The sequence below is a fragment of the Ornithorhynchus anatinus genome, chromosome 21, assembly GCF_004115215.2.
Source record: "Ornithorhynchus anatinus isolate Pmale09 chromosome 21, mOrnAna1.pri.v4, whole genome shotgun sequence".
Lineage (NCBI taxonomy): Eukaryota > Metazoa > Chordata > Mammalia > Monotremata > Ornithorhynchidae > Ornithorhynchus > Ornithorhynchus anatinus.
In genome coordinates, this window is record NC_041748.1 from 11,488,841 (window position 1) to 11,514,321 (window position 25,481).

The window sequence follows — 25,481 nt, forward strand, 5'->3', positions numbered from 1 at the left end:
AGCTCAAAGATTCTCTGGATATACCATCAAAAATCAATTTGATGTTAAAGCTTTAATCCAGAGTTAAGAGGGACCAGCTGATAAACTGTGAATCTCAAAGATAAAACACAACAACAACAACAACACTGCCTGGAAATTTTAAAAAACACAAAACTTTCCAAAACCTCCTTACTATGTTTCAATGCATATTCCTTTCACATTTGAGTTTAAACTCCCTTTCATAGAAAAATCTCTTATAGAATCCTGAACTCTAAAATTTCAATCAAGCAAAATAATAATTACAAATGGAAGCATTTAGGATTCATCCTCATAAAAACGGCTAAAAATTTGAATTTGGCCTTCCCTCAAGGGCACTGCTTCAACTGCCCCCTGTAAAACTTACTCAGCTTATTTGCTCCAGCTAATTTGCTCAAGTTTACTAAAATCAACAGTCTTCTCGGTTGAGATAAGGAGGATCTTTCAAAGGATAAAAAACCACTGAGATTTTATGTGTCGGAATATAAAATCCCAAGGCTTTATACGGTATGCACGTCTGCTAGACTATTTCATTCATTAGAATTCATTTGGTTCCCAAGTGGGATTACAGAAATATATGGACTCCATTATCAGGATCCTCGTTTCTCAGAAAGAATCTTCAGGAAGCACACATTGTGATTTGGATCGTGTCAAAGAATCCAAACCTTTTCGCTATAAGGCAAGAATCTGTAAATGGTGGTGGTGTGAAGGGGATCCTGGGCCAGAGTCTGAAATAAAGGCAAGGAAGGTGGAATGCCAAATTAAAATGAACCACGCCAGACAGAGCAGTTACAGAACACTTGCTTGAAATAATTTTGAAGAATTTTCTCGCCTACCGAACCGCCCTCAGCAAAGCAACACTACTACTCTCCTGTGGAATAATTTCTAGGTTGCAAGAGATTGACTTTAAGAATGTCTAGTAGAAAAAAAAACCCAAACTGGACGGATTCCCGAAATTTCCCGTAGATTTTCAAGACGAAAGCTCTGACAACTTTTTGCCTAAAACAGTGTCAACTACAGGGTTTCTTTAAAGGCATATTCCAATTTAGAAACCCTTCAGAGATCCAACCTGTACTGTTGGATGCTCTAATGCAGGCATCCTAGCCCAGCTCTTCGGATAAGGAAAATTCTCCCTCCCAGCTGACCTGGACTGAGATTAAGCAATCGACAGTTAATGATTCTTACAGGAATCTCTGCCCACAGACTTTCAAGGTATCAAAGAGACCTGTGAGCAGATAAGCAAAGAAGCTGATGAACTGGGGAGGCATTTCATTTTCATTGCAGTTCATTCGGAACTGACAAATTGCTGCTCGTCAAACTTCATCAAGGCAATGCAGCATTGCAAGATGCCAGAAACGGTGTGGTTGCTTCACTTCCGGTTTAAATTTGGGGATTAAAAAAAAATAAAATAAAATCTTGCACCGCTTTTCGAGGAAGTGGATGACTTTTCATATAGGACGGAAAAGACCCTAATGGAGAGAGGATGTGAAAGGTTTGAAGAGGTGTTTAGAAGGAGTTAGCTTCCTGCAAGGTGCCTTATGGAAAAGAGGGCTACCGTTCAACCAACAGATTCACTCTCTCCCCATTCAAAACCCATCTCCTCCAAGACCAAGCCCCTCTTTTTATCATCTCCCACTCTCTTCTGCGTCGCCCTGACTTGCTCCCTTTTCTCTCCCCCTCTTCCGGTCCCACAGCACTTATGCACAGAGCTGTAATTTCATTTATTTGTATTAATGTCTGTCTCCCCCACCCTAGACTGTAAGCTCACCGTGGGTAGGGAATGTGTCTGTTTATTGTATTGTACTTTCCCAAGTGCTTAGTTCGGTGCTCTACACACAGTAAGCGCTCGGTAAATACGACAAGGAACGAATGAATGGACTAGACTGGACTAGAGCTAGGGGGATCGGCCACTGCCTCGAATGTTCAAAATCACTCGAAGCCAGTGTTGGGTGAAGACAGTGCTGTGTAGGCCCCAATGCCCATGGCGGAACCAAAGACCCAAACAGGATTTAAGTAATAACACGAACAGAAAGATTGCTACAGGGAGCGGTACTAAAGGAGAGGCTTGCGAGGTGCTATTTACAGCTCCTGAAGATTTAAGGCCATCAATCAACCTAGAGGTCTGATTACTAGGCCACGAGGTGCTGGGAAGACAGAGAAACTGGGTGGAGAATAAAATTCTCCACAGATAATGCTCGTGACCAAATTAACCCACCCTAAAATTCTTTTAGACCCCAGATGGGCTTGGCTAGAGAGAAATACACTGTTACATGCAGCTATTTCATTCATTCATTGATTTAACAGTATTTATTGAGCGCTTACTATGTGCAGAGCACTGTACTAAGCGCGTGGAATGTACAATTTCTGGCTAGATCTCAGGAAAACCAGAAACTCTAGACTCTAAGCTGATTATGGTCTGGGAACGTGTCCCTAACTTTGCTTTATTGTAATAATGATAATTATGGTATTTGTTAAATGCTATGTGCCAAGCACTGTTCTAAGGTAATGAGGCTGATCCCCCGTGGGGCTCACAGTCTTAACCCCCATTTTACAGATGAGGTGACTGAGGCACAGAGAAGTCAAGTGGCTTGCCCAAGGTCACACAGCAGACAAGTGGCGGAGCCGAGATTAGAACCCACGTCCTCTAACTCCCGAGCCGATGCTCTTGCCACTAAGCCACGCTGCTTCTCTCCCAAGCACTCAGGACAGTGCTCCGCACATAGTAAGCGCTCAATAAATATCACTGGTTAATTGATTGAACAGGGCTGTAAGCTCCTTACGGGATGGAAGCATGTCTACCAACTCTGTTGTACTGAACTCCCCAGTGCTTAGTACAGTGCTCTGCACACTGTAAGCATTCACTACATAAATCATTTTTAAGAATTTAACGTAATACGTTCACATAAATAGATTTATACCTATAAGCTTGTGGGCAGAGCACGTGTCAATTCTGTTGTACTCGCCCAAGTGCTGAGTACAGTGTTCTGCACAGAGTACGCACTCAATAAATACCACTGATGATGATGTTGAGGGCGTGAGGCATCAGCTGCAGCTACGCCAAACTAAAACAACTTTCCAGCTCAGCTCCACCCGTACGTTTGCGTGTGTGTATCTGAAAGCCAATCCTCCCAGAATATTCCAAACTACCTCGGAAGGGTGGGAACCCAAACTAACTTGTATCCTGAGTAACGAGAGGCGTATTCTCCTTCCAAATACGCTAAGATCTTGGTGGAGAAGTAGGCATGGCTAGGCAATATACAAGCTTTACAAATTAAAATACAATTTGTTCCCTAAGATTATTAGAACGATAAATTCCATTTCTTTCAATGGATGTGAACTTCACAAGCTTCTCTTATGCATTCCATCAAGCAAAATCCTTTCACTTCCTCTCTAGAAAGCACTTTTCCACTCAGATTTGTTCCTGGAGGGGGTGAGTTAGGGGGAGAACGGACCGGTTAGGAGGTTGTGGTAGACAGCGATAAATCGGATATGGCGAGGTTAGGGATGGACTAACCAATAGTGACGATGGGATCCAGGATGGGTCCAAGTTGGTGAGTGGAAGAGGCGGGGCGGCGCAGGAGGCTGACGAAGATGAAGTATAAGAAGAAAGCGGGTAGCTTGGGGGTCAACGGGTCATCCATATGGCTACTGAAGCCCCCCGAGGATCGGTGCAGAGGAGGAGTAGAGAGGGAAGGTGAGAAAGATATCAAAGCCACTTAGAAATCAGAAGTGGAGCCAGAAGGTAGATTGTAGGGAACAACAGCTAGGATTGAAGTGGGTGGAAGGGGTGGATGATGAGGGTGTCAAATGAAGGGAACACGGATGGGGTGGGACGGTGCTCCGGGGGGGGCGAGGAGGAGGAGGAGAGGCCTCCTTGGGAGCGATCAGCAGTGGAGACAGAGTTACCACACACACACACACACACACACAGACAGCCACCTACCCCGCACACTCCCCCCGGCCACTCTCCGCCCCGGTGGGGACCTCCGACACCCTAGGCCATCAGGAAGCGGGTCGGCCGACAGCGTCCAGGCAGAGGAGGGTCTAGAGCTCTGGGCAGCCCGGGCTGCCAGGCGGGGGTAGGACCCGCTCCTCGCTGCTCACGGGGGACACCCTCAGAGAGGTCGCGCCAGAGACTAAGTGCCACCAAAAAACGCGTCGCCGAAAATCTCCGCACACATTTCTGACCCTTGGTGTGAAAAAACTGCCACCCGCCTCGGCAGCGGGGACACACGACAGGTGGAGGCCGGGTCCGCGGAACGCCACCCCGGCGCCTGGGACCCGACCTGGACCCCTCAGCCGAGGGAGGGACCGGAGACGCGTCGGGGGGCGGCCCGCGCGCACCGGCCCAAACGCCCCAGCGGGTCCTTCGAGCGGGCAAGGCCGCCAAGCGACTAGGTCCCGCGGGGGAGAGAGGTGGGGCGGCGGGGGCAGGGGTGGTGGTGGTGGTGGTGGTGGGGAAGCCGGCTCGCGCTGGGACGAACGGGTCACAGGCCCACACACACACACACACACAAAAGCATGGCTCAGTGGAAAGAGCACGGGCTTTGGAGTCAGAGTTCATGGGTTCGAATCCCGGCTCGGCCACTTGTCTGCTGTGTGACTTTGGGCAAGTCACTTAACTTCTCTGTGCCTCAGTTCCCTCATCTGTAAAATGGGGATTAAGACTGTGAGCCCCACGTGGGACAACCTGATTCCCCTGTGTCTACCCCAGCGCTTAGAACAGTGCTCGGCACATAGTAAGCGCTTAACAAATACCAACATTATTATTATTATTATTATTATTACCAGGTAATGAAAGCCAGGTCAGGGTGACAGCGAAGAAGAGGAGGAGGAGGAAGGAACCAACCATAGTTAACAAATAATTTAGTAAACAATCAAGTGATGAAGTGGAGGAAGGAGAGTATGGAGACAGAGAGGTTGTTGAGCAAAGGTGAATCCCTGCCCAAACATTTGATAATGAGTAAGTTATAACGTGGGGGCCGGGGCCTTGCAGAATCCCACGTCAAGGAAAACTCGTGCTGTAAACCTTCGCTCCGTGTCCGATGCCGCACGTACGCCTGCAGCCAATTCTTCTGACAGTGCATCGCACCGTATATGGATAGATGGGTAGTGTCAGAAGGCCTTTCTCTAGTTCTGCCACTGCATTCCCTCCAAAACGTGTAGCGAAGACACACGTTCTAAAGAGCAGCGTACGTACACATATCAGAACGACAGATAAAATATGTGCCGTGTGAGCTGAAACCTCAAATCTGGTGCTGGTGCCCGCAAACAACGTAGGGTTTGTTAGTTCTATCACACGTGACGGGTTCAGCTCTAGATCAGGCTGAGAGGAGCCTCGATAGTGCTTACTGGCAAATGAGAATATTTTCAGAATGTTTATGCTATTTCAATTCCGTGTAAAAGAGGAGAAGCGTGGGGGTAGTTCTTTAGAATTCTGAGGGGCTGGTGGCTAGATATTTGCAAGCCCAGAGCACTTCTTTCTTCTGAGACAAACAATTTCTACTAATTTGGAGATGCGTGTCTTCTACAGATCACCTAGATGTTAATTTGCTCACTTCTAGGTGTCTGGGGAACTTTAAAGCACGGCCTAGAATTTATCACCTAATTAATGTGCTCCCGACCAATCCATTACCCCATTAGCGCCTCAGAAATCCTCCCAGGCTTTGCTCTGTGGAGACTTGATTTTTTAATAAAGTGTTAGCTTGTCTTCTCTTATGCTCTCGAGTCTTCTCCGACCCACAGCAACTCCAAGGACGCTTCTCTCCCAGAATGTCCCACCTCCACCCGTGATCGTTCTGGTAGTGGATCCATAGAGTTTTCTTGGTAAAAAACACGCAAGCGGTTTACCATCGCCTTCTTCCACGTGGTAAACTGGAGTCTCCACGGTCGACTCTCTCCCGTGCCGCTGCTGCCCGGCACAGGTGAGTTTTGACTTGTAGCAGATGGCCTGCCGCTCGCTAGCCGCTGCCCAACCCAAGCTAGGCGTGGAATGGATAGGCCTCTGCTTGACTCTCCCTCCCGTAGCCGAGACTGGAAAAGTACTGGAAGCTCTCCAGGTGCGATCCTGAGAGGGCAAAGTGTTAGCAAGATGCAAAAATATAGCTTCCTGATGACGGCTCTTTGATATCACTATTGCTGAACTTGCGATCTACAATGTGGAAGAGAAAGAATCAGAAAGGAGGAATCTAGGACTGAAGAAAACACATTTCCGTGTAACCGGGTCTAAGAAGATCTTTTTTTATTGGCGTAAAGTTGATTCTAGGTACGAGATAGATTCGATTACGATAAATTTTGAAAAATTCCTGCTAAATTAGACGTGATCTGGGAATGCGTCTGGGTCCATCCCTGGGGCTCCCCTGCATCAGGACCCATGGCTTTCGGAAGCTTAGTCAATCAATCGACGGTATCGATTGGGCACTTACTGGGTGCACGGGAGAGGGCAACGTAACAGAGTGGGTAGACGTGGCCCCTGCCCACAGTGAGTGGAGTAGGCTGAATCAGAGTCTATTTCAGGGTTCTGTGGCGTGGAAATATTTTTAGCTGTTTGGCAGCCAGCTGGCCACGTCGGGGAGGAAGCCTGGAGGGAGATACAGAACACATTTCGCTGACGATGCCGGGTGGAGGAGGGGAAGGGGAGAAATGAGGAAAGAGAGAGTACGGCTTTCCCTTTTCTGAACTCCCCTCCTTAAAAAGCTGCTCTCCTCGGGTGACACTCTCTAATTCCCACCTCCCTGTCTGTCATCACCCACTCTCGGGACCTGTGAATAAATCCGTTTCTTTATTCCACTTGTTTATCTGTCCTTCCTTTCGCTGTTGCCAGTTGTATCAAAGTTTTTCCTTTTGCTCTTCTGAACGAGATGCACCATGACCTAGTGAAAATAACAGGGGCCTGGGAGTCAGAGGACCTGGGTTCTCGTCCCAGCCCGGCCACTTGTCTGCTGTGTGACCTTAGGCAAGTCACTTCACTTCTCTGGACCTCGGTTACCTCATCTGTAAACGGGGATGAAGACCGGGAGCCCCGTGTGCGGCCCGGACTGTGTCCGGCCTGCTTCGCTTCTATCACCCCCAGCGCTTAGTACAGGGCCTGGCATGTAGTAAGTGCTTAACAAATACCATTAAAAAAATGCATAAAACCTGGCCCTCTTTCCCATGAGATTACAAACTCCTCTGGGGCAGTGACTGAGTCTTCTTCTACTGTCTTCTCGCAAGGACTTCATAAGGTGCTGCGCAACCTGGAGATGCTCAATAAATACTGACGATGACGACGCTCAAATATCCTGCCCTAACGCTGGTCAACGCAAGGGACTTTTAAGCGCCCCCCAAACCGATAAATTCCTTTATATTCCAAACGAAACCAAGAGCAGAAGCAAGTAGATCAAAGGTTCTCGTCACCACAGAGGGAGGAGGGAGGAGGTTCTCTTCGCGGCTAGTCAATTCTCCTGGAAGCCGGAACGGCGGGAGAACGTCTTCCTGGTCTGAGTCTGAGCCCAATCCCGAATCCTCCTTTCCTCTCACCCGCCTCTAAATTCCCTTTATTATTCAGATCACCATCTTCCCAGCCATCCGTAACCCAGGTTACTCTGTGGAATGACAGTTTCTGGTCAGAAAGTAGTAAAGTCTTCAACGGATCCTTGGGTGGACTGGAGAAATATACTTAATAACGGTACATGAGTGTCTGTTGCATTGGACTTTCCCAAGTGCTTAGTGCAGTGATCTGCACACGGTAAGCACAGTAATATACTGACTTACTGACTACAGTGTCTGTGGCCGAAAAGGGTGCACATCCATACATTCATTCAATAGTATCTATTCATTCAATAGTATTTACTGAGCGCTTACTATGTGCAGAGCACTGTACTAAGCGCTTGATTCATTCGGTCCGGCCGGAATTACGTGTCGAGGACTCAGGAAGGTGGCGTCCCGCCTGGTTAGGGCATGACGGAGTGCTGTAGAAACGGTCGGGTGCATGCGTTTGGTTCTGCCCACGGAGGAGGAAGAGTAGAATTCTTACTTTTATGGTACTTGTTCAGCGCTTACTATGTGCCAAGCACTATTCTCAGCGCTGGGATAAGTTAATCGGGTTGGACAGAGTCCCCGCCCCACATGGGGCTCACTCTCTTAATCTCCATTTTACAAATGAGGTAACTGAGGACCAGAGGAGTGCAGTGACTTGCCCCACGACACACGGCAAGCAGGTGGTGGAGCCGGGATTACCACCCAGGTCCTTCTGACTCCCAGGCTGGGACTCGACAATGTGGCTTTCCGTTAACGCGGGGGTTCTTCAAGAGGAAAACTCCCACCCTATTGGGAAACATGGTGTGCTTTGATTATAAGTGTGATCGTCCTATGCCAGCAGCGTGGCCTAGTGGCTAGAGCCCGGGCCTGGGAGTCAGAGGACCTGGGTTCCAATCCCGGCTCCGCCACCTCTCGGCAGTGTGACCCCGGGCAAGTCACTTCACTTCTCTGGGCCTCAGGTATCTCATCTGTAAAATGGGGATTGAGACGGTGAGCTCCATGAAGGACAGGGACCGTGTCCGACTTGATTAGCTTGTATCTACGCCAGCGGTTGGTACAGTGTCCGACCCGTAATAAGCTCTTTAACAAATACCATTAATGTTATTATGATAGTTGTTATTAACCGTGGCCAGACACTCCAGGGTCGAAGGGGGACTGGGTAAGAGAGCGTTAATTATCTGCTGGTGTTGGAATTCCCCCCCACCTCCTATCCAAACCTCATGAGATCCGGGGTATTTGTCTCTTGATTAATGAAGAGGAAACAGTGCTACCGTGCATATCTGAGCAACCCTATTTAGGAACACGCTCTTCATCCCAAAAGGGGAGTGAGTCTTTCTCACTCAGGCCTAGCAGGCTCTAATCTTATAATGCTATAAACAACAGAAGAAAAACAACCCCTTCAAAGAAAATAACGATTGTACCACGGAACGACGGGATGTGACGCGCCGAGGAACAGAGCTGTCGTTCAGAAGAGATGATGGCATTGCTTCAATCATATTTATTGAGCGCTCACTGTACGCACAGTGTACTAAGCCCTTGGGAGAGTACAATATAACACAGTTGGCAGACACGTTCCCTGCCCAGAAGATTCTTACAGTCTTCTTGCACAAGAATCGGCAGGATTCTGGACTGACAAGCCAGAAAGCGTCTGAGGGAGGCCTGCATTGGGAAAGTTCTCTGCTAAAGGAAAGATTTGCATTGACCCCCACCCTGCAGAGAGCTTAACGCTGTCCCCAAACTGTTATTTCGCTAAGTATATTTTTCAACAAGGTGTGACTACTCAAAAAAAGAAAAAATCACTTCAAGAAGGCCAGCATTTTCTTTAGAATGCTGATGAGCAAAAATGGGGACTGTGCAGGCAGAGAGGTTAAAAAAAAACACACAAACGAAACTCTTTAAGGACATAAGGAAGCGAAGTCTCCAAAATGGTGGTGCAAAAGACTGGTGTCTTCTAAGCCCTAAGTCTTAGAAGACTGGTGTCTTCTAAGCCCTCTGACTGAAAAACTACTTTGGACTTTCCGTGAGGTGGCTAGGCCGGCAGGAATCCTGAAAGGTAACTGTTTCATGTGGGCTGTGAAAACTGCAGTGGCTACCAAGGTGACCGTTCTACCTTCCCAAAATTGCTAAGATCCATCCCTTCCTCTCCATCCAAACCACTCCCACATTAATGCAAGCACTTATCCCAGCCCGCCTTGATTATCGTGTCAACCTCCTTCCTGACCTCCCTGCCTCCCGTCTCTCCCCACTCAAGTCCACCCTCCACTCTGCTGCCCGGATCATTTTCCTTCAAAAACGTTCAGACCGCATTTCCCCACGCCTCAAGAAACTCCAGTGATTGCCCATCCACCGCCATATCAAAACAAAAACTCCTCACCATTGGCTTCAAAGCCCCCTCCTCCCTCACCTTGCTAATCTCCTACCGCACCCCAGCCCGCCCACTTGGTTCCTCTAATGCTAACCTTCTCACCGTACCTTGATCTCGCCGCCATCTCGCCGCCGCCCTCCCGCCCACATCCTGCCTCTGGCCTGGAACATCTTCCTTCCTCGTCTCAGACAGATTGAAGGCACGTCTCCGACAAAAAGCTCTCCTTGCCTTTTCTCCCATTTATTTATCGATGTATATTACTGTCTCTCTCCCCCTCTAGACTGTCAGCTCGCCATGATTAGCTGGAATGACTAAGCCAGATACTAAACTACTCTAGCTGCTCAGTGACAACAGATTTTGACTTCCTGGAAATTGGCAAAGCTTTAGTTTGAACAAAAAGAACCAACTCTTCTATACGCTCACAAATCCTTTCATTTCCGGGTAAGGACGATACGCACGTCCCAGGCGCTCATACCAAACTGGCCAAGTGAAACGCACGGATTGCTGCGTTCAGCTTTCCGGTCGTGTAGTATTCGGTTTCCGGTCTGGAAAGCTATAGAGGGACGATTTCTCCATTTACCGAATTAAAAGCGTGACAAAAATCCACTATTTTAAAGCTTCAGGTGAGAAATTTCGAGGCCTACTAGAAAGAACACAGGACCAGGAGTCAAGAGACCTGGGTTCTAATCCAGACTCCTCCACTGGTTCAGCGCATGACACTGGGCAAGTCACTTAGCTTCTCTGTGCCTTAGTGTCCTCATCTGTGAGTACCTGTTCTCCTTCGGCATTAGACTTTGAGCCCCGTTGCTTATCACACAGTAAGCACTTAATACCACCACCACCATCGAGCTTAAAATAACGACAAGAAAACCAAAGTGATAATCACTCAGGAGTCTATAAAATGACATACAATTAAGTAGAAAAGCACATTTTAGAGGCTCCCAACCCGATTTCAACAATTGAAACCACTTTAACTTGCTAGAATGCAAATTACGTATACAAACGTGAAACTTGAGTTTGGTGAGAAACGAGAAGCAGGACGAAAACAAAAAACAAAACTTGTTACGTGTTGCCTCTTATCCAGTAATAACACCAGTTTTAAGAAATCAAAGATTATTTACAAGCAATAATAATAATAATGATAATGATATTTGTGAAGCGCTTTACTATAGGCCAGGCACTGTATTAAGCAATTCCCCACAGACACATTTCATGAAGTCCTATCTTGGAAAGCATTAAGACGTTGAATATTTGACTATCAAAATACATTCATAAAATATATTTAGTTCCCGGAGAAGTTGGATATTTTCTCTGCCTCTGTTAGAGCAGTGTGTATTTGGGAACCAAACACTGAAACAGTCTAACTGTATTTACCGCTGATGGAACAATTTTTCCTTTGCGGCTTTATGCTCAGATTGTGAACCCCACAAAGGGGCTGGGACCACGTCTAATTCCCACCTGGGTATTCTCTTCCCAGTGCTTAGTACAGGGCTCCGCACACAGTAAGCGCTTATGGCCGAGCGGCAAGAGCACGGGCTTGGGAGTCGGAGGTCGTGGGTTCTAATCCCGGCTCGCCACTTGTCTGCTGCGTGACCACTGGGCAAGTCACTTCACTTCTCCGTGCCTCAGTTACCTCATCTGTAAAATGGGGACTGAGACCGTGAACCTCTCGTGGGACAGGGACTGTGTCCACCCCGATTACCTTGTATCTCTAGCCCAGTGCTTAGAACGGTGCTTGGCACACAGTAAGCGCTTAACAAGCAATATAATAATTAATAGTCCCCACTGAATACTGGACCGAAATTTGACAGAATCTGAGTTTGGAGGTAGAGGTGTTCTTTGGACCGTGAGTCCCATGTGGGACCCGGTTATCTTCAAGCCACCCCAGGGCTCCGTACAGAGCCCGGCACATAGTTGATGCTTAACCAATACCACAGTTCTAACTATTATCATTACTATCATCATCAACTGATGCCCGGTCAGTCCCGTTGGTGAAAGGCCGCTGACCACGTTCCTCAAGATGGCATTCTCCTCGGCTGGAAAGCCCTACCCGGAATGTAGTTTTGCTGGTTCGAGCAGGGAAGGAAATGACTTTCAAATACGGCGCCGAGTATTCTGGCCAGCTGTCATCCTTGGTTAACCGAGGGCTGGTCCGGCATCTCCGTTGTCCTCAACCCCCTTTTCCCGCTCAACTGTTAACCAAACCCTGGACTGAAACGGTGTTCCGTCTGACCGACCGATGAGGGGACGGAACCCACAAAGTACAGAGTTCACCTCCAGACAAGGAAGCTTCTGGTCAGCGGACGGATGCAACTCCGCACTGTATTTTGCCCCCAAGTCACTCATTTCCCTATTTCAGAAAGCCCATCTCAGATACGGGCCGAGAACCGGGGAAGGCGGACCTCACCGCCGCAGAGAGCTTAGAGAGGCAGTGCCTTTCCCTAGGACAAGCGGACTCGGGAAAATCTTCTTATGCCCCCCAAACGCCGGGCGGAAACGGTTAAGCAGCTGGTCGCCGCCGAGGGTCTGGGAGGAATCGGCCGACGGGTCGGTCCACGGGCCCTCCGCCGCAGCCGGCCCGGAGGCCGACGGCCGTCACCGGCCCAGGGGCTAGGGGGTGGGCAAGGGACCGGCCGGCTCGGCCCGGGCCCGGTCCTTGCACAGCGGAGGCCTCTCGGGGCCGGGCCCGGGCTCCACCCGAGCCGCTTCCTGCCCCTTTTCCTGGCTCCTCGCCGCAGCCCCTCCCTGGAAGCCGAGAGTGCAGAAGGGGCGGAGGGCTGGGCTGCGGCCTGCTGATTCTAGGCTCCCTACGGGGCCAGAGTGGCCGGTGTCCGGCACGTAGAGAAGCGGCACGGCGTAGTGGTGGAGCGCGGGCCTGGTCGCAGAAGGTCATGGGTTCTAATCCCAGATCCGCCGCTTGTCTGCCGTGTGACCCTGGGCAAACCACTTCGCCTCTCTGGGCCTCCGTTACCTCATCTGGAAAATGGGGATGGAGACCGTGAGCCCCAAGGGGGCCAGGGACCGGGTCCGAGCCCACGTGTTTATATCCATCCCGGAGCTTAGTAATGATAATTGAAGCACTGAGCTCTCGCTAAGTGCCGGACACCGTACTAAGCGCTGGGACGGGGATCTCCCTAGGACGGTGCCCGGCACGCGGTAAGCGCTTGAGGAATGGCACGGTTATTCTGCGCGCGCGTGTGTGTCTGTGTCGGTGAGAGAAGGGAGAAGGTCTCACCATCTCGATGATCTTGGTCTTCCTGCCGGTCTTCTTCTTCATGGTGAAGATGTACTGGGCCAGCACCACCCCGGCCACCAGGGCACACACGCTGGCGCTGGCCACGGCGCCCACCCGGGCCACCGCTGCCCGGTCCATCCCCGCCGCCTTCATTCACCAGCTCCAATCTACAGTGGAAGGAGGTGCAGGACCGGGAATCGGGGAGCAGGAGCAGGAACCTGGAAGCAGAAGCAGGAATTAGGAAGCAGGGAGCAGGAGGAGGAACCAGGGAACTTAGAAGCAGGAGCCAGGAGCGGGAATTAGGAAGCGGGGAATAGGAACAGGGGAGCGGGAGGAGGAATTAGGGAACCGGGGAGCGGGAATTAGGAAGCGGGGAATAGGAACCGGGAGCGGGAGGAGGAATCAGGGAGCAGGAACCAGATGCAGGAATTAGGAAGCAGGCAATGGGAACCGGGGAGCGGGAGGAGGAATTAGGAACCAGGGAGCAGAAGCAGGAATTAGGAGGAGGGGAACAGGAACCAGGGAGCAGGAATCAGATGCAGGAATTAGGAAGCGGGGAATAGGAACCGGGGAGCGGGAGGAGGAATTAGGAAGCGGGGAATAGGAACCAGGAGCAGGTATCGGGAAGCAGGGAACAGGAACCGGGGAGCGGGAGGAGAAATTAGGAAGCAGGGAGCAGGAATTAGGAAACGGGGACTAGGGAGCAGGAGGAGGAATTAGGAAGCGGGGAGCAGAAGGAGGAATCTAGGAGCAGGAGCCGGGAGCAGGAGCACGATCAGGATGAAGATGAAGAGCAGGAAGGAAGGAGGGAGGGAGGGAGGGAGGGAGGGAGCGAGCGCGCCCGCCTGCCGCCCGACCGCTTAACCGGCCTCCAGCGGGCGGCAAAATCGGCCGCGCTCGCCCCCGTCCGCGCATGCCCGGGCCTCTCCCGCTCCCCCCTCCCCCGGCCCGCCCGGGCGCTCCCTCTCCCGCCCCGCCCCTTCCGAACAATCCAACCCGCACCCCCGCGGGGGGGGAGCCCCCCGCCAAAGCCAGGAGTCCGGGACGCGGCTCGCCGCCTCCGCCGCTCTTCTAAAAGCCAAGACGAATCGCGGAGGAGTGAGGGGCTCGTCCAGAAGAGATCCGCTTTCGGGGTGGGGAGAGGGGGGGAGAAGAGCGCGGCGGGGCCCCCCCCGCGCCTGTGGCGGGGAGAGGCCAGGTGGTAGAGTCCGCCCGGCCGCTAGAAAGGCGGGCGAGGCCGGGGGCCGCCCGGACCAATGGGAGGGCGTTTTCCCGCCCTGCCCCCGCCCTTCGGGACTACAACTCCCGACAGGCCGAGCGCCCTGGGGACTTCCGCTCCTGCGCGCTGGGCTTCGTTGGCCACTGCTATGACAACAGCGCAGGCGGCGGCGGCGGCGGGAGGGAAGGTGGGCGGCCGGCCGGTCCTGCCCCCGCTGCCCCTTTTGCCCCTTTTGCCCTTCCGGAGCCCCCGCTGCCCTCACCCCCCCGCATCCCTGCAGGTAAGAGGGACCGAAACCTCTTTCTTCGTGATGATGATCGTCGTCATCATCGTTAGGGAATCCGTTGAGCGCTTACGACGTGCCAGGCACTGTACTGAGCGCTGGGGTGCGCACAGAGGCCATTTAGTCATCATCATCATCGTCGATAGGGAATTTATTAAGCGCTTACGACGTGCCAGGCACTGTACTGAGCGCTGGGATGCGCACGGAGGCCATTTAGTCGTCATCATCGGGGAATTTGTTAAGCGCTTACGATGTACCGGGCACTGAACTGAGCGCTGGGGTGCACACGGAGGCCATTTAGTCATCATCATCAGGGAATTTTTGTTAAGCGCTTACGACGTGCCGGGCACTGTACTGAGCGCTGGGGTGCACACAGAGGCCATTTAGTCATCATCATCGTCGTCGATAGGGAATTTATTAAGCGCTTACGACGTGCCAGGCACTGTACTGAGCGCTGGGGTGCACACAGAGGCCATTTAGTCATCATGATCGTCGTCATCATTAGGGAATATAAGCGTTTACGACGTGCCAGGCTCTGTACTGAGCGCCGGAGTGCCCACGGAGGCCATTTGTTAATCACCATCGTGATTAATCACCATCGTCATTGTAATTAGGGAATTTGCTAAACGCTTACTCTATGCCAGGCACTGTACTGAGCGCTGGGGTGCACACAAAGGCCATTTAGTAATCATGATCGTCATCATCATTAGGGAATTTTTAAGCACTTACTATGTGTCAGGTTCTGTACTGAGCGCCGGAGTGCACTCAAAGACTATTAACCATAATCATCATAATTACGGAATTTTTAAAGCATTGATTCATTCAGTCGTATTTATTGAGCGCTTACCGTGTGCAGAGCACTGTACTAAGCGCTTGGAATGTACAGTTGGGCAACAGATAGAGACAGTCCCTGCCCAATGACGGGCTCTCGGTCTAAATGGGAGAGAGCACTTACTATGTGCCAGGACCGTACTGAGCCCGGGTGCATACAGAGGCCGTTTATCAATCATGGTCATCACCATAATTATAGAATTTTTAAGCATTTACTATGTGCCAGGCACTGTACTAATCGCTGGGGTGCATTCAAAGGCCATTTATTTACCATAATCATCAAAATTATATAATCTGTAAGCACTTAACTATGTTCCAGGCACCGTACTGAGCCCTGGGGTGGATCGAGAAGCAGCCCGGCTCAGTGGAAAGAGCCCGGGCTTGGGAGTCAGAGGTCATGGGTTCGAATCCCGGCTCCGCCCCCTGTCAGCTGTGTGACCGTGGGTGAGTCACTTAACTTCTCTGGGCCTCAGTTCCCTCATCTGGAAAATGGAGATCAAGACTGTGAGCCTCACGTGGGACGACCCGATTACCCTGTATCTGCCCCGGCGCTTAGAACAGAGCTCTGCACATAGTAAGCGCTCAACATATACCAACATTATTAGTGTACTCGTAATCATAATTGTGGCATTTGTCAAGCGCTTACTACGTTCCAACCTTGTTCACTTGAAATTTATCCTTTTCTGCCTTAACTCCGCCCTCTCCTCCGCCAGGCAAAACTGATTTTCTTCCGTCATTGACACCCGTGCCCGTCACCCCCTGCCAGCTGTTCCGGACATCTAACCCCCTCCTCAGGCGCCCCGGTCCTCCCCCTCCTCCCCCTCCTCCATCCCTCCCCCCCAACCATCCGGCCGCCTACTTCATTAGGAAAATTAACACCGTCAGGTCTGAGCTCCCCAAAGTCACCCCTCCCCTTTCTCCATCCCCCCCGCCCCCCCGGCCCTCGACCTCCTCCTCTCCTTTCGCACCCTTCCCAGCAGTATCTTCAGAGGAGATCTCCTCCCTCCTCGCAAGAGCCACCCCCTCCACCTGTGCTTCGGACCCCATTCCCGCTCATCTTCTAAAAACTCTCACTCTTTCCCTCCTCCCCTCTTTAACGACCTCTTCAACCGCTCACTCTCCAACGGCTCCTTCCCCTCTGCCTTCAAACATGCCCACGTCTCCCCCATCCTAAAAAACCCTTCTCTCGACCCCCCGCCCCTTCCAGTCATCGCCCCATCTCCCTCCCGCCCTTCCCCTCGAAACTCCTAGAACGAGTCGTCTACACTCGCCGCCTAGAGTTCCTCAACTCCGATTCTCTCCCGGACCCCCTCCGATCTGGCTTCCGTCCCCTCCGCTCTACCGAGACTGCTCTCTCCGAGGTCACCCGTGACCTCCTTCTTGCCAGATCCGACGGCTCCTGCTCTATCCTCATCCTCCTCGACCTCTCGGCTGCCTCTGACACCGTCGACCCTCCCCTCCTCCTCCACACCTCATCTCGCCTTGGCTTCACGGACTCCGTCCTCTCCCGGTTCTCCTCTCATCTGTCCGGCCGGTCATTCTCGGTCTCCTTCGCCGGCTCCCCCTCCCCCTCCGATCCCCTAACTGTAGGGGTTCCTCAAGGGTCAGTTCTCGGCCCTCTTCCGTTCTCCATCTGCACTCACTCCCTCGGCGAACTCATTCGCTCCCACGGCTTCGACTTCCATCTCTCCGCCGAGGACACCCAACTCTCCATCTCCTCCCCGGTTCTCTCTCCCTCCCTCCGGGCTCGTATCTCCTCCCGCCGCCGGGACGTCTCCACCTGCCTGTCCGCCCGCCACCTAAAACTCAACATGTCCAAGACCGAGCTCCTTACCTTCCCTCCCAGACCCTGTCCTCTCCTTGACTTCTCCGTCACCGTGGACGGCACGACCGTCCTTTCCCTCTCACAGGCCCGCAACCTCGGTGTCGTCCTTGACCTCACTCTCTCATTCACCCCACACGTCCGATCCGTCACCGACACCTGCGGGTCTCACCTTCACAACAACGCCAAGATCCGCCCTTTCCTCTCCATCCAAACGGCTACCTTGCCGCTACGGGCTCCTAGTAATATCCCGGCTAGATTACCGCGTCAGCCTTCTCTCCGATCTCCCTTCCTCCTCTCTCGCCCCGCTCCGGTCTATTCTTCACTCCGCTGCCCGGCTCATCTTCCCGCAGAGACGCTCTGGGCAGGTCACCCCCCTCCTCAAAAACCTCCAGTGGTTGCCCATCGACCTCCGCACGAAACAGAAACTTCTCACTCTAGGCTTCGAGGCTCTCCACCACCTCGCCCCCTCCTACCTCTCCTCCCTTCTCTCTTTCCACCGCCCACCCCGCACCCTCCGCTCCTCCGCCGCCCACCTCCTCGCCGTCCCCCGTTCTCGCCCGTCCCGCCGTCGACCCCCGGGCCGCGTCCCCCCGCGGTCCCGGAACGCCCTCCCTCCTCACCTCCGCCAAACTCACTCTCTTCCCTTCTTCAAAGCCCTTCGGAGAGCTCACCTCCTCCAAGAGGCCTTCCCAGACTGAGCCCTCCCTTTCCCTCCACTCCTCCTCCCCTCCCCACTGCCCCTACTCCCTCCTTCTGCTCTACCCCCTTCCCCTCCCCACAGCACTTGTATATGTGTTGATAGCTATTGCTCTATTTTATTAATGATGTGCATTAATCTATTTTCATGGTAGTGGTGCCTGTCTATTTTGTTTCGTTTTATTGTCTGTCTCCCGCCTTCTAGACTGTGAGCTCATTGTTGGGTAAGGGATTGTCTCTATCTGTTGCCGAATTATACTCTCCAAGCGCTTAGTACGGGGCTCTGCACACAGTAAGCGTTCAATAAATATGATTGAATGAATTCTGAACCCCGGGGTGGATACAGAGCCTATTTATCAATAATCGATGTCTGCCTCCCCCACTCTAGACTGTAAGCTCACTGTGGGCGGGGGATGTCACTCTTTCTTGTTATACTGTAATAATCATAATAATCGTACGTGCCAAGCACCGTTCCAAGCTCCGGAGTAGATACGAGGGCATCGGGTTGTCCCACGTAGGGCGCACGGCCTTCATCCCCGCAGATGAGGTAACTGAGGCCCAGTGAAGCGACTTGCCCGAGGTCGCCCAGCAGACAGGTGGCGGAGCCGGGACTCGAACCCACGTCCTCCGACTCCCGAGGAAAGGGTACAGACCTGGGAATCGGAGGACCTTGGTTTTTACCCAGGCTCTGACGCTTACTTGCTGGGTGCCCTCGGACAAGTCACTTAACTTCTCCGTGTCTGTTTCCTCGGCTGTAAAATGGGGCTAAGATAATAATAATAATGTTGGTATTTGTTAAGCGCTTACTGTGTGCAGAGCACGGTTCTAAGCGCTGCGGTAAATACAGGGTCGTCAGGTCGTCCCACGTGAGGCTCACAGTTAATCCCCATTTTACAGACGAGGTAACTGAGGCACAGAGAAGTTAAGTGACTTAGCCTCAGTCACACAGCTGACAAATGGCAGATGCGGGATTGGAACCCACGACCTATGACTCCCAAGCCCGGGCGGCTTCTCTCCGTTCCCAAGCGCTTAGCGCCGTTCTCTGCGCACTGTAAGCGCTCGATGAACACGATCGAATGGATGACTCGCGTGTGGCTCTACGTATGCGTGCGTAGAAGCTGCACGTAATGATGATAACGTTGGTATTTGTTAAGTGCTCACTACGTGCAGAGCGCTGTTCTAAGCGTATACGTTATTCTCCGTGTAGCACATCTGGCCCAGGGGAGACATCGGCCTTCCGTGGCCCTAATTGAGAAATACCGTTTCCTGAGCCTCCGCTCTGAAACGACAACCCTTCAGGGCGGTGATGGCGTATTCGTTCGTTTCCTGATCGCTTACTGGGTGCGGAGCGCTGTCCTGAGCGTTCGGAAAGGACAGTTGGGCGCCCGAGACGGTCCCCGCCCACCAACGGGCTCACAGTCTAGAAGGGGGGAGACGGACCGCAGGACGGAACGGATAGGCGTCGACGGCGTCGAAATACGCGAATGGAATTCCGGATCTATACGAATCATTGATGAAATGAATAGAATAAATCATATATACACCGGTGCTGCGGGGCGGGGAAGGGGGCAGAGCAGAGGGAGGGAGTAGGGGCGATGGGGAGGGGCGGAGGAGCGGAGGGAAAATGCGGCGGAATTCCCGAAGACGGAAAGATCGTCGTCCCTCCCTCGTTCTCTGCAAGACAACAGCCGGGAAGAGAGACTAGTAAAGCTCATCTGTGTCCTAACCCTAATGGATCAAGCTCTGTCCCGCTCCCATGAGGGAAACCCTTGAAAGGAGATTATTTCCCGGAGGATTTAGTCGTGGGTGTGTATTTTTAGCCTCGCAGGAGCAGAGCCGACATTTTAGAATCACGGGGAGTCGTGACTTCTCCGGAGCCAGAGTCCGCTAAATTCTGAAAGGAAGATATTTCCCGTACGTCCGATGGATTTAAGTGACAGAAGGTACACGGAATAGGTGATAGTCAGTCAGTCGGTGGTATTTAATGAACGCTTACTGTGTGAAGAGCACCGTGCTGAGCGTTTGTAGGAGAGTATCGTGGCTTAGAGGAGAGGGTACAGACCTGGGAATCAGAGGACCTTGGTTTTTACCCAGGCTCTGACACTTGCTGGGTGCCCTAGGGCAAGTCGCTTAACTTCTCTGTGTCTCAGTTTCCTCAGCTGTAAAATGGGGCTAAGATAATAATAAGAATGTTGGTATTAAGCGCTCACTATGTGCAGGGCACTGTTCTAGTGCTGGGGTGCGTACAAGGTCATCAGGTTGTCCCACGTGAGGCTCACGGTTAATCCCCATTTTACAGATGAGATAACTGAGGCACAGAGAAGTGACTTAGCCTCAGGCACGCAGCTGGCAAGCGGCAGATCCGGGATTCGAACCCACGACCTATGACTCCCAAGCCCGGGCTCTTTCCACTGAGCCACGCTGCTTCTCCAGGTAAGCAGATAAGCAGCGTGGTTCAGTGGAAAGAGCCCGGGCCTGGGAGTCGGAGGTCGTGGGTTCGAATCCCGACTCCGCCCCTTGTCAGTTCTGTGACTTTGGGCAAGTCGCTTCGCTTCTCTGGGCCTCAGCGACCTCATCTGTAAAATGGGGATTAAGACTTGATCCCCACGTGGGACAACCGGATTACCTTGTATCTACCCCAGGGCTTGGCGCACAGTAAGAGCTTAACAGATACCAACATCATTATTATTATGATGATGATTATTAGTGTCTTCCCTGCCCCTTAGACAGGGAGCTCGATGTGGGACAGGACAGTGTCCGGCCTGATTGACTTGCCTGTACCCAGTGCTTAGAACAGTGCTTGACGCATAGCAGGTGCTTAACAAATACCATAGAAGTAATTATTATTTATTATTCCAAAGCGGTAGAAGAAGCCGCATGGCTCAGTGGATAGAGCACGGGCCTGGGAGTCAGCAGGTCGTGGGTTCTGATCCCGGCTTGTCTGCCGTTCGTGTGACCTTAGGTAGGTCACTTCACTTCTCTGGGCCTCAGTTACCTCGTCTGTAAAATAGGGATTGAGACTCTGAACCCCACGTGGGACAGGGACTCTGCCCGACCTGATTAACTTCTATCTACCCCAGTAATTAGCACCGTGCTTGGCACGTAGTGAGAGCTTAGCAAGTACTATTACTATTATTATTATTAGTGTTTATTAATCCAATAGAATTGGTATTGGCAATAGCTGTGGTATCCCGCCTTTGCCACTTGTCAGCTGTGTGACCGTGGGCAAGTCACTTAACTTCTCTGTGCCTCAGTTCCCTCATCTGTCAAATGGGGATTAAGACGGTGAGCCTCACGTGGGATAACCCGATGACCCTGTATCTCCCCCAGCGCGTAGAACAGTGCTCCGCACATAGTAAGCGCTTAACAAATACCAACGGTGTTATTATTTGTTTAGTGTTGTGTGCCAGCCAGCGAGCTGAACGCTGGGGTGGATCCAAGTAAATCGGGTCGGACGCGGTCCCTGTCCCACAGTCTCAATCCCCATTTTACAGATGAGGTAACCGGAGGCCCAGAGAAGTCAAGCGACTTGCCCAGAGTCACGCAGCGGACCGGTGGGCGGGCCGGGATTAGAACCCGCGACCTTCTGACTCCCAGGCCCGGGCTCTAGCCACTAAGCCGTGCTGCTTCTCTGCTCATACGGACCTGACAGGCGAGAGGGAGCTTCTTCACGTTGAGCTGAAATTGGAAAGCGGAAGACGGAAACGGAAGACAGGAGATGGTTCGAAGGGTCCTTCGCTCCAACAGAGAAAGGAAAGGCTCCTTTAGGGCAGAAGCCGCATTCATTCATTCGGTCGTATTTATTGGGCGCTCACTGGGTGCAGGGCGCCGTATTGAGCGCTCAGAAAGTACCAACCAGCCACAGGTAGAGACCAGTCCTACCCAAAAATGGGCTCGCCGTCTAGAAGGGGGAGCCGCTCCTCATGAGGACTGTGAGAGAAGCAGCGTGGCTCAGTGGAAAGAACCCGGGCTTGGGAGTCAGAGGTCATGAGTTCGAGATGTTCTTCCCCCTGACGCTGTTTATTGCCATCGTTCTCGTCCGTCCGTCTCCCCCGATCAGACCGTAAGCCCGTCAAACGGCAGGGACCGTCTCTATCTGTTGCCGACTTGTTCATCCCAAGCGCTTAGTACAGTGCTCTGCACATAGTAAGCGCTCAATAAGTGCTATTGAATGAATGAATGAATGAATCCCGGCTCTGCCACTCGTCAGCTGTGTGACGGTGGGCAAGTCACTTCACTTCTCTGGGCCTCAGTTCCCTCATCTGTAAAATGGGGATTAAGACTGTGAGCCTCACGTGGGACAACCCGATGACCCCGTATCTCCCCCAGCGCTTAGAACAGTGCTCGGCACGTAGTAAGCGCTTAACAAATACCAACATTATTATTGTTATACATCGCAGCATGGCACGAGAAGCGACGTGGCGAAATGGATAGAGCACAGGCCCGGGACTCGGAGGCCGTGGGTTCTAATCCCGGCTCGGCCACTCGTCTGGCGTTGGGCAAGTCGCTTCACCTCTCTGGGCCTCAGTTACGTCATCTCCAAAGTGGGGATTGAGACCGTGAGCCCCGTGAGGGACGGGGACTGTGTCCAACCCGATTTGCTCGTATCCACCCCCGTGCTTGCGACGGTGCCTGACACATGAAGTAAGCGCTTAACAAATACCGTCCTCGTTATTATTAAAAGTGAAACTGGCACTAGGCCCCGCAAACCATAAATGTGCCAATACAACAAAAAGGACGGTCTTCCGGAGTAGAAAATGCAATCCCGACTGTGAATTCCACACTGACGTCTTATCAGCCACGCATCCGATAAGCCGATAAGTGAATTTCGCAGTGAGCCGAGTCTTCCGTCGTGAAGGAGAGAGAAACACTTGATTATAGGTATATATCTTTATATAGATCTATACCTATAGTTATACCACCTTGAACGAAGTGTGTAAGTTAGTGGCAGAAGATTGCCTCGCCTCTGAAATCATGGCAGAACTTTACTTAGATTCGTGACTTTTTAATCAAAATGATAATTTCAACTTTTGGAGCGATTTGATTTCGGGGGAAAGACAAAGTTCGCATTTGGTAACCGGGATTGAAATCGAAGGGAATGTGGCCGCTAATTCCGTCGTATTGTTTCCGGGCGCTTCGTACAGTGCTCTGCACATAGTCCGGGCTCATTAAATACCACGGATTGATTGATTTTGAGAGAAGCCACGTGACCTAACGGAAAGAGCACGGGCCTGGCTGTTAGGAAGCCTGGTTCCCGGTCCCCACTCTGCCACTGGCCTGCCAAGTGACCGTAGACAAGTCACTTAACTTCTCTGGGCTTCGGTTTCCTCATCTGTAAAAAATACCCCTTTAGATACGCAGCCTGATGTGGATCGGGAATTTGCCTCCTCTATATTGTATTTCTGCCCTTCGGCCAGAGTAAGGGATTAACACGGTGTTATCGTAATCGTTGTAAATATATCTTGTATATATACATAATTCATTCAGAGCACCCTCTCCACACTCAAACCCGGCCCACCGGAGAACCATGCGAGGTGAATCTTTAGCTTGCTTGGGGGGTCGGATCTTTGAAAATGAGGGGCGGCTGAATATAATAAATATATATGCGTATATATATAAAAATATGTATGTATATATACATGTATAAATATATGCGCATGCTTATATAAATGAATATGCATGTGTATAGACACAAATATATATGTATGTATAAAAACATGTGCATGCATATATGAATATGTATGTATAAATATATACGCGTGCATATACAAATAAGTATATATGCATATATATGCATGTATATTTTTGTATGTATATATTATTCAGGCCCATTCACAGTTACGTGAAGTTGGGGTTTGTGGAAGTTTAGGTGTTCCAAAAAATATTCTTTCTAACCTTTTGTCACATAAAGTATTCATTCGATCATCCAATCGTATTTGTTGAGCACTCGCTGTGTGCAGGGCACTGTGCCAAGCGCTTAGAAGAGTACAGTAGAAAAATAAACAGACACATTCCCTGCCCGCAGTCTCGAGGGAGGAGGCAGACGTCAAGTACTTTTGTTGGAAAGGTGGTAAACGCAAAACATTAGACTGTCAGGAAGCAAATAAAAGGCCTGGCTATTTAGACAGCAGAATTTCCTCTGAGAAAGAATCTGACCAATGCATGTGAGGACCGTAAAGGAAAATCAATAAGCGGTGCACTGAACGTTTCATCTCCTTACTTTTTTCACTCAGATTGGGTTCTTTTGGTTAATAATAATAATAATAATAATAATGTTGGCATTTGTTAAGCGCTTACTATGTGCAGAGCACTGTTCTAAGCGCTGGGGTAGATACAGGGTCATCGGGTTGTCCCGCGTGGGGCTCACAGTCTTAATCCCCATTTTACAGATGAGGTAACTGAGGTACAGAGAAGTTAAGTGACTCGCGCACAGTCACACAGCTGCCGAGCGGCAGAGCCGGGATTCGAACCCATGACCTCTGACTCCCAAGCCCGGGCTCTTTCCACTGAGCCACGCTGCTTCTCCTAAAGAAGGAAAGGTCTGAAAACTGTGGCTCTGTTGGCTTGCGTGCCATCTTCAGCCGGTCAGATTATCAGGGTCGAAATCGTAGTCGAGGTGGTGAAATCGCATTTGCTATTTTCGAGGAGACTTTCAGTTCTGGCTTTGTCGCAGTCTTTCTGCAGCGAAAGAAGATGTCCTTATTTAAAGCCCGGGATTGGTGGTCGACCACGCTGGGAGACCAAGAAGAATTTGATCAAGGGTGTCTGTGCGTCGCCGATGTCGACAATAGCGGAAGCCAACACAGTAAGTCACCTTTATGATGTTGGGGAAGTGTTCAGTGGTGATTCAAAAACTTAAAACATCATTCGCATCTCCGGGAGCAAATAGTTAACAGTTATGGGATTTGTTAAGTGTTCACTATGTGCCGGGCACCGTACTAAGCGCTCGGGTGGATACGGGGTCATCGGGTTGTCCGGCGTGGGGCCCACAAGTCTCCATCCCCATTTTACAGATGGGAACAGTCCGCGGTCCCACGTGGGACTCGGTCTCCATCCCCGTTTTGCCGATGGGGTCGCCGAGGCCCAGAGAAGTGAAGCGACTCGCCCGAGGGCACACGGCGGACAGGCGGCGGAGCCGGGATTAGAACCCACGGCCTGCTGACTCCCAGGCCTCTGCTCTGGCCACTGCGCCGTGCTGCTTCGAATGGTCGATACGGTCTTATAAGCATTCATCCGGTAGTATTTATCGAGGGCTCACTATGTGCAGAGCACTGTACTAAGCGCTTGGAATGGACAAGTCGGCCACAGAGACAGTCCCTGCCGTTCGACGGGCTTACGGTCTGATCGGGGGAGACGGGCGGACGAGAACGATGGCGATAAATAGAGTCGAGGGGAAGGACATCTCGTCAAATCAATGGCGACTAAATAGAATCAGGGTGATGTACATCTCATTAAACAAAATAAACAAAGTAAATAGGGTGATGAAGATATATA

General features: G+C 51.4%; 2 protein-coding genes across 9 annotated transcripts in view; one reads left to right on the plus strand and one right to left on the minus strand.

Moving 5' to 3' along the window:
• Positions 1-13,953, minus strand: part of NT5C3A (5'-nucleotidase, cytosolic IIIA) — a 61,082-nt gene extending 47,129 nt beyond the window's left edge. The window contains exon 1 of one of the 2 annotated variants that reach the window (XM_001506596.5): positions 13,134-13,953. In XM_001506596.5, coding sequence (XP_001506646.1) covers positions 13,134-13,286 — 153 coding nt within the window. In that variant the 5' untranslated portion in view covers positions 13,287-13,953. The remainder of the gene's footprint in view (positions 1-13,133) is intronic. The other variant, XM_007669780.2, reaches the window with a different exon arrangement.
• Positions 13,954-14,552: 599 nt separating this feature from the next.
• BBS9 (Bardet-Biedl syndrome 9) overlaps positions 14,553-25,481 on the plus strand; it is a 483,236-nt gene continuing 472,307 nt past the window's right edge. For 2 of the 7 annotated variants that reach the window (XR_005661271.1, XM_039915126.1), the window contains exons 1-2: positions 22,639-22,868; positions 24,661-24,792. Coding sequence is in view for 6 of the 7 variants with exons in the window: in XM_039915126.1 (XP_039771060.1) it covers positions 24,681-24,792 (112 nt within the window). In the remaining variant the exon portion in view is untranslated. Of the gene's footprint in view, positions 14,633-19,806; positions 19,931-22,637; positions 22,869-24,660; positions 24,793-25,481 lie in introns of those variants that run through there. The other 5 variants (XM_039915127.1, XM_039915128.1, XM_039915129.1 and 2 more) reach the window with 5 other exon arrangements.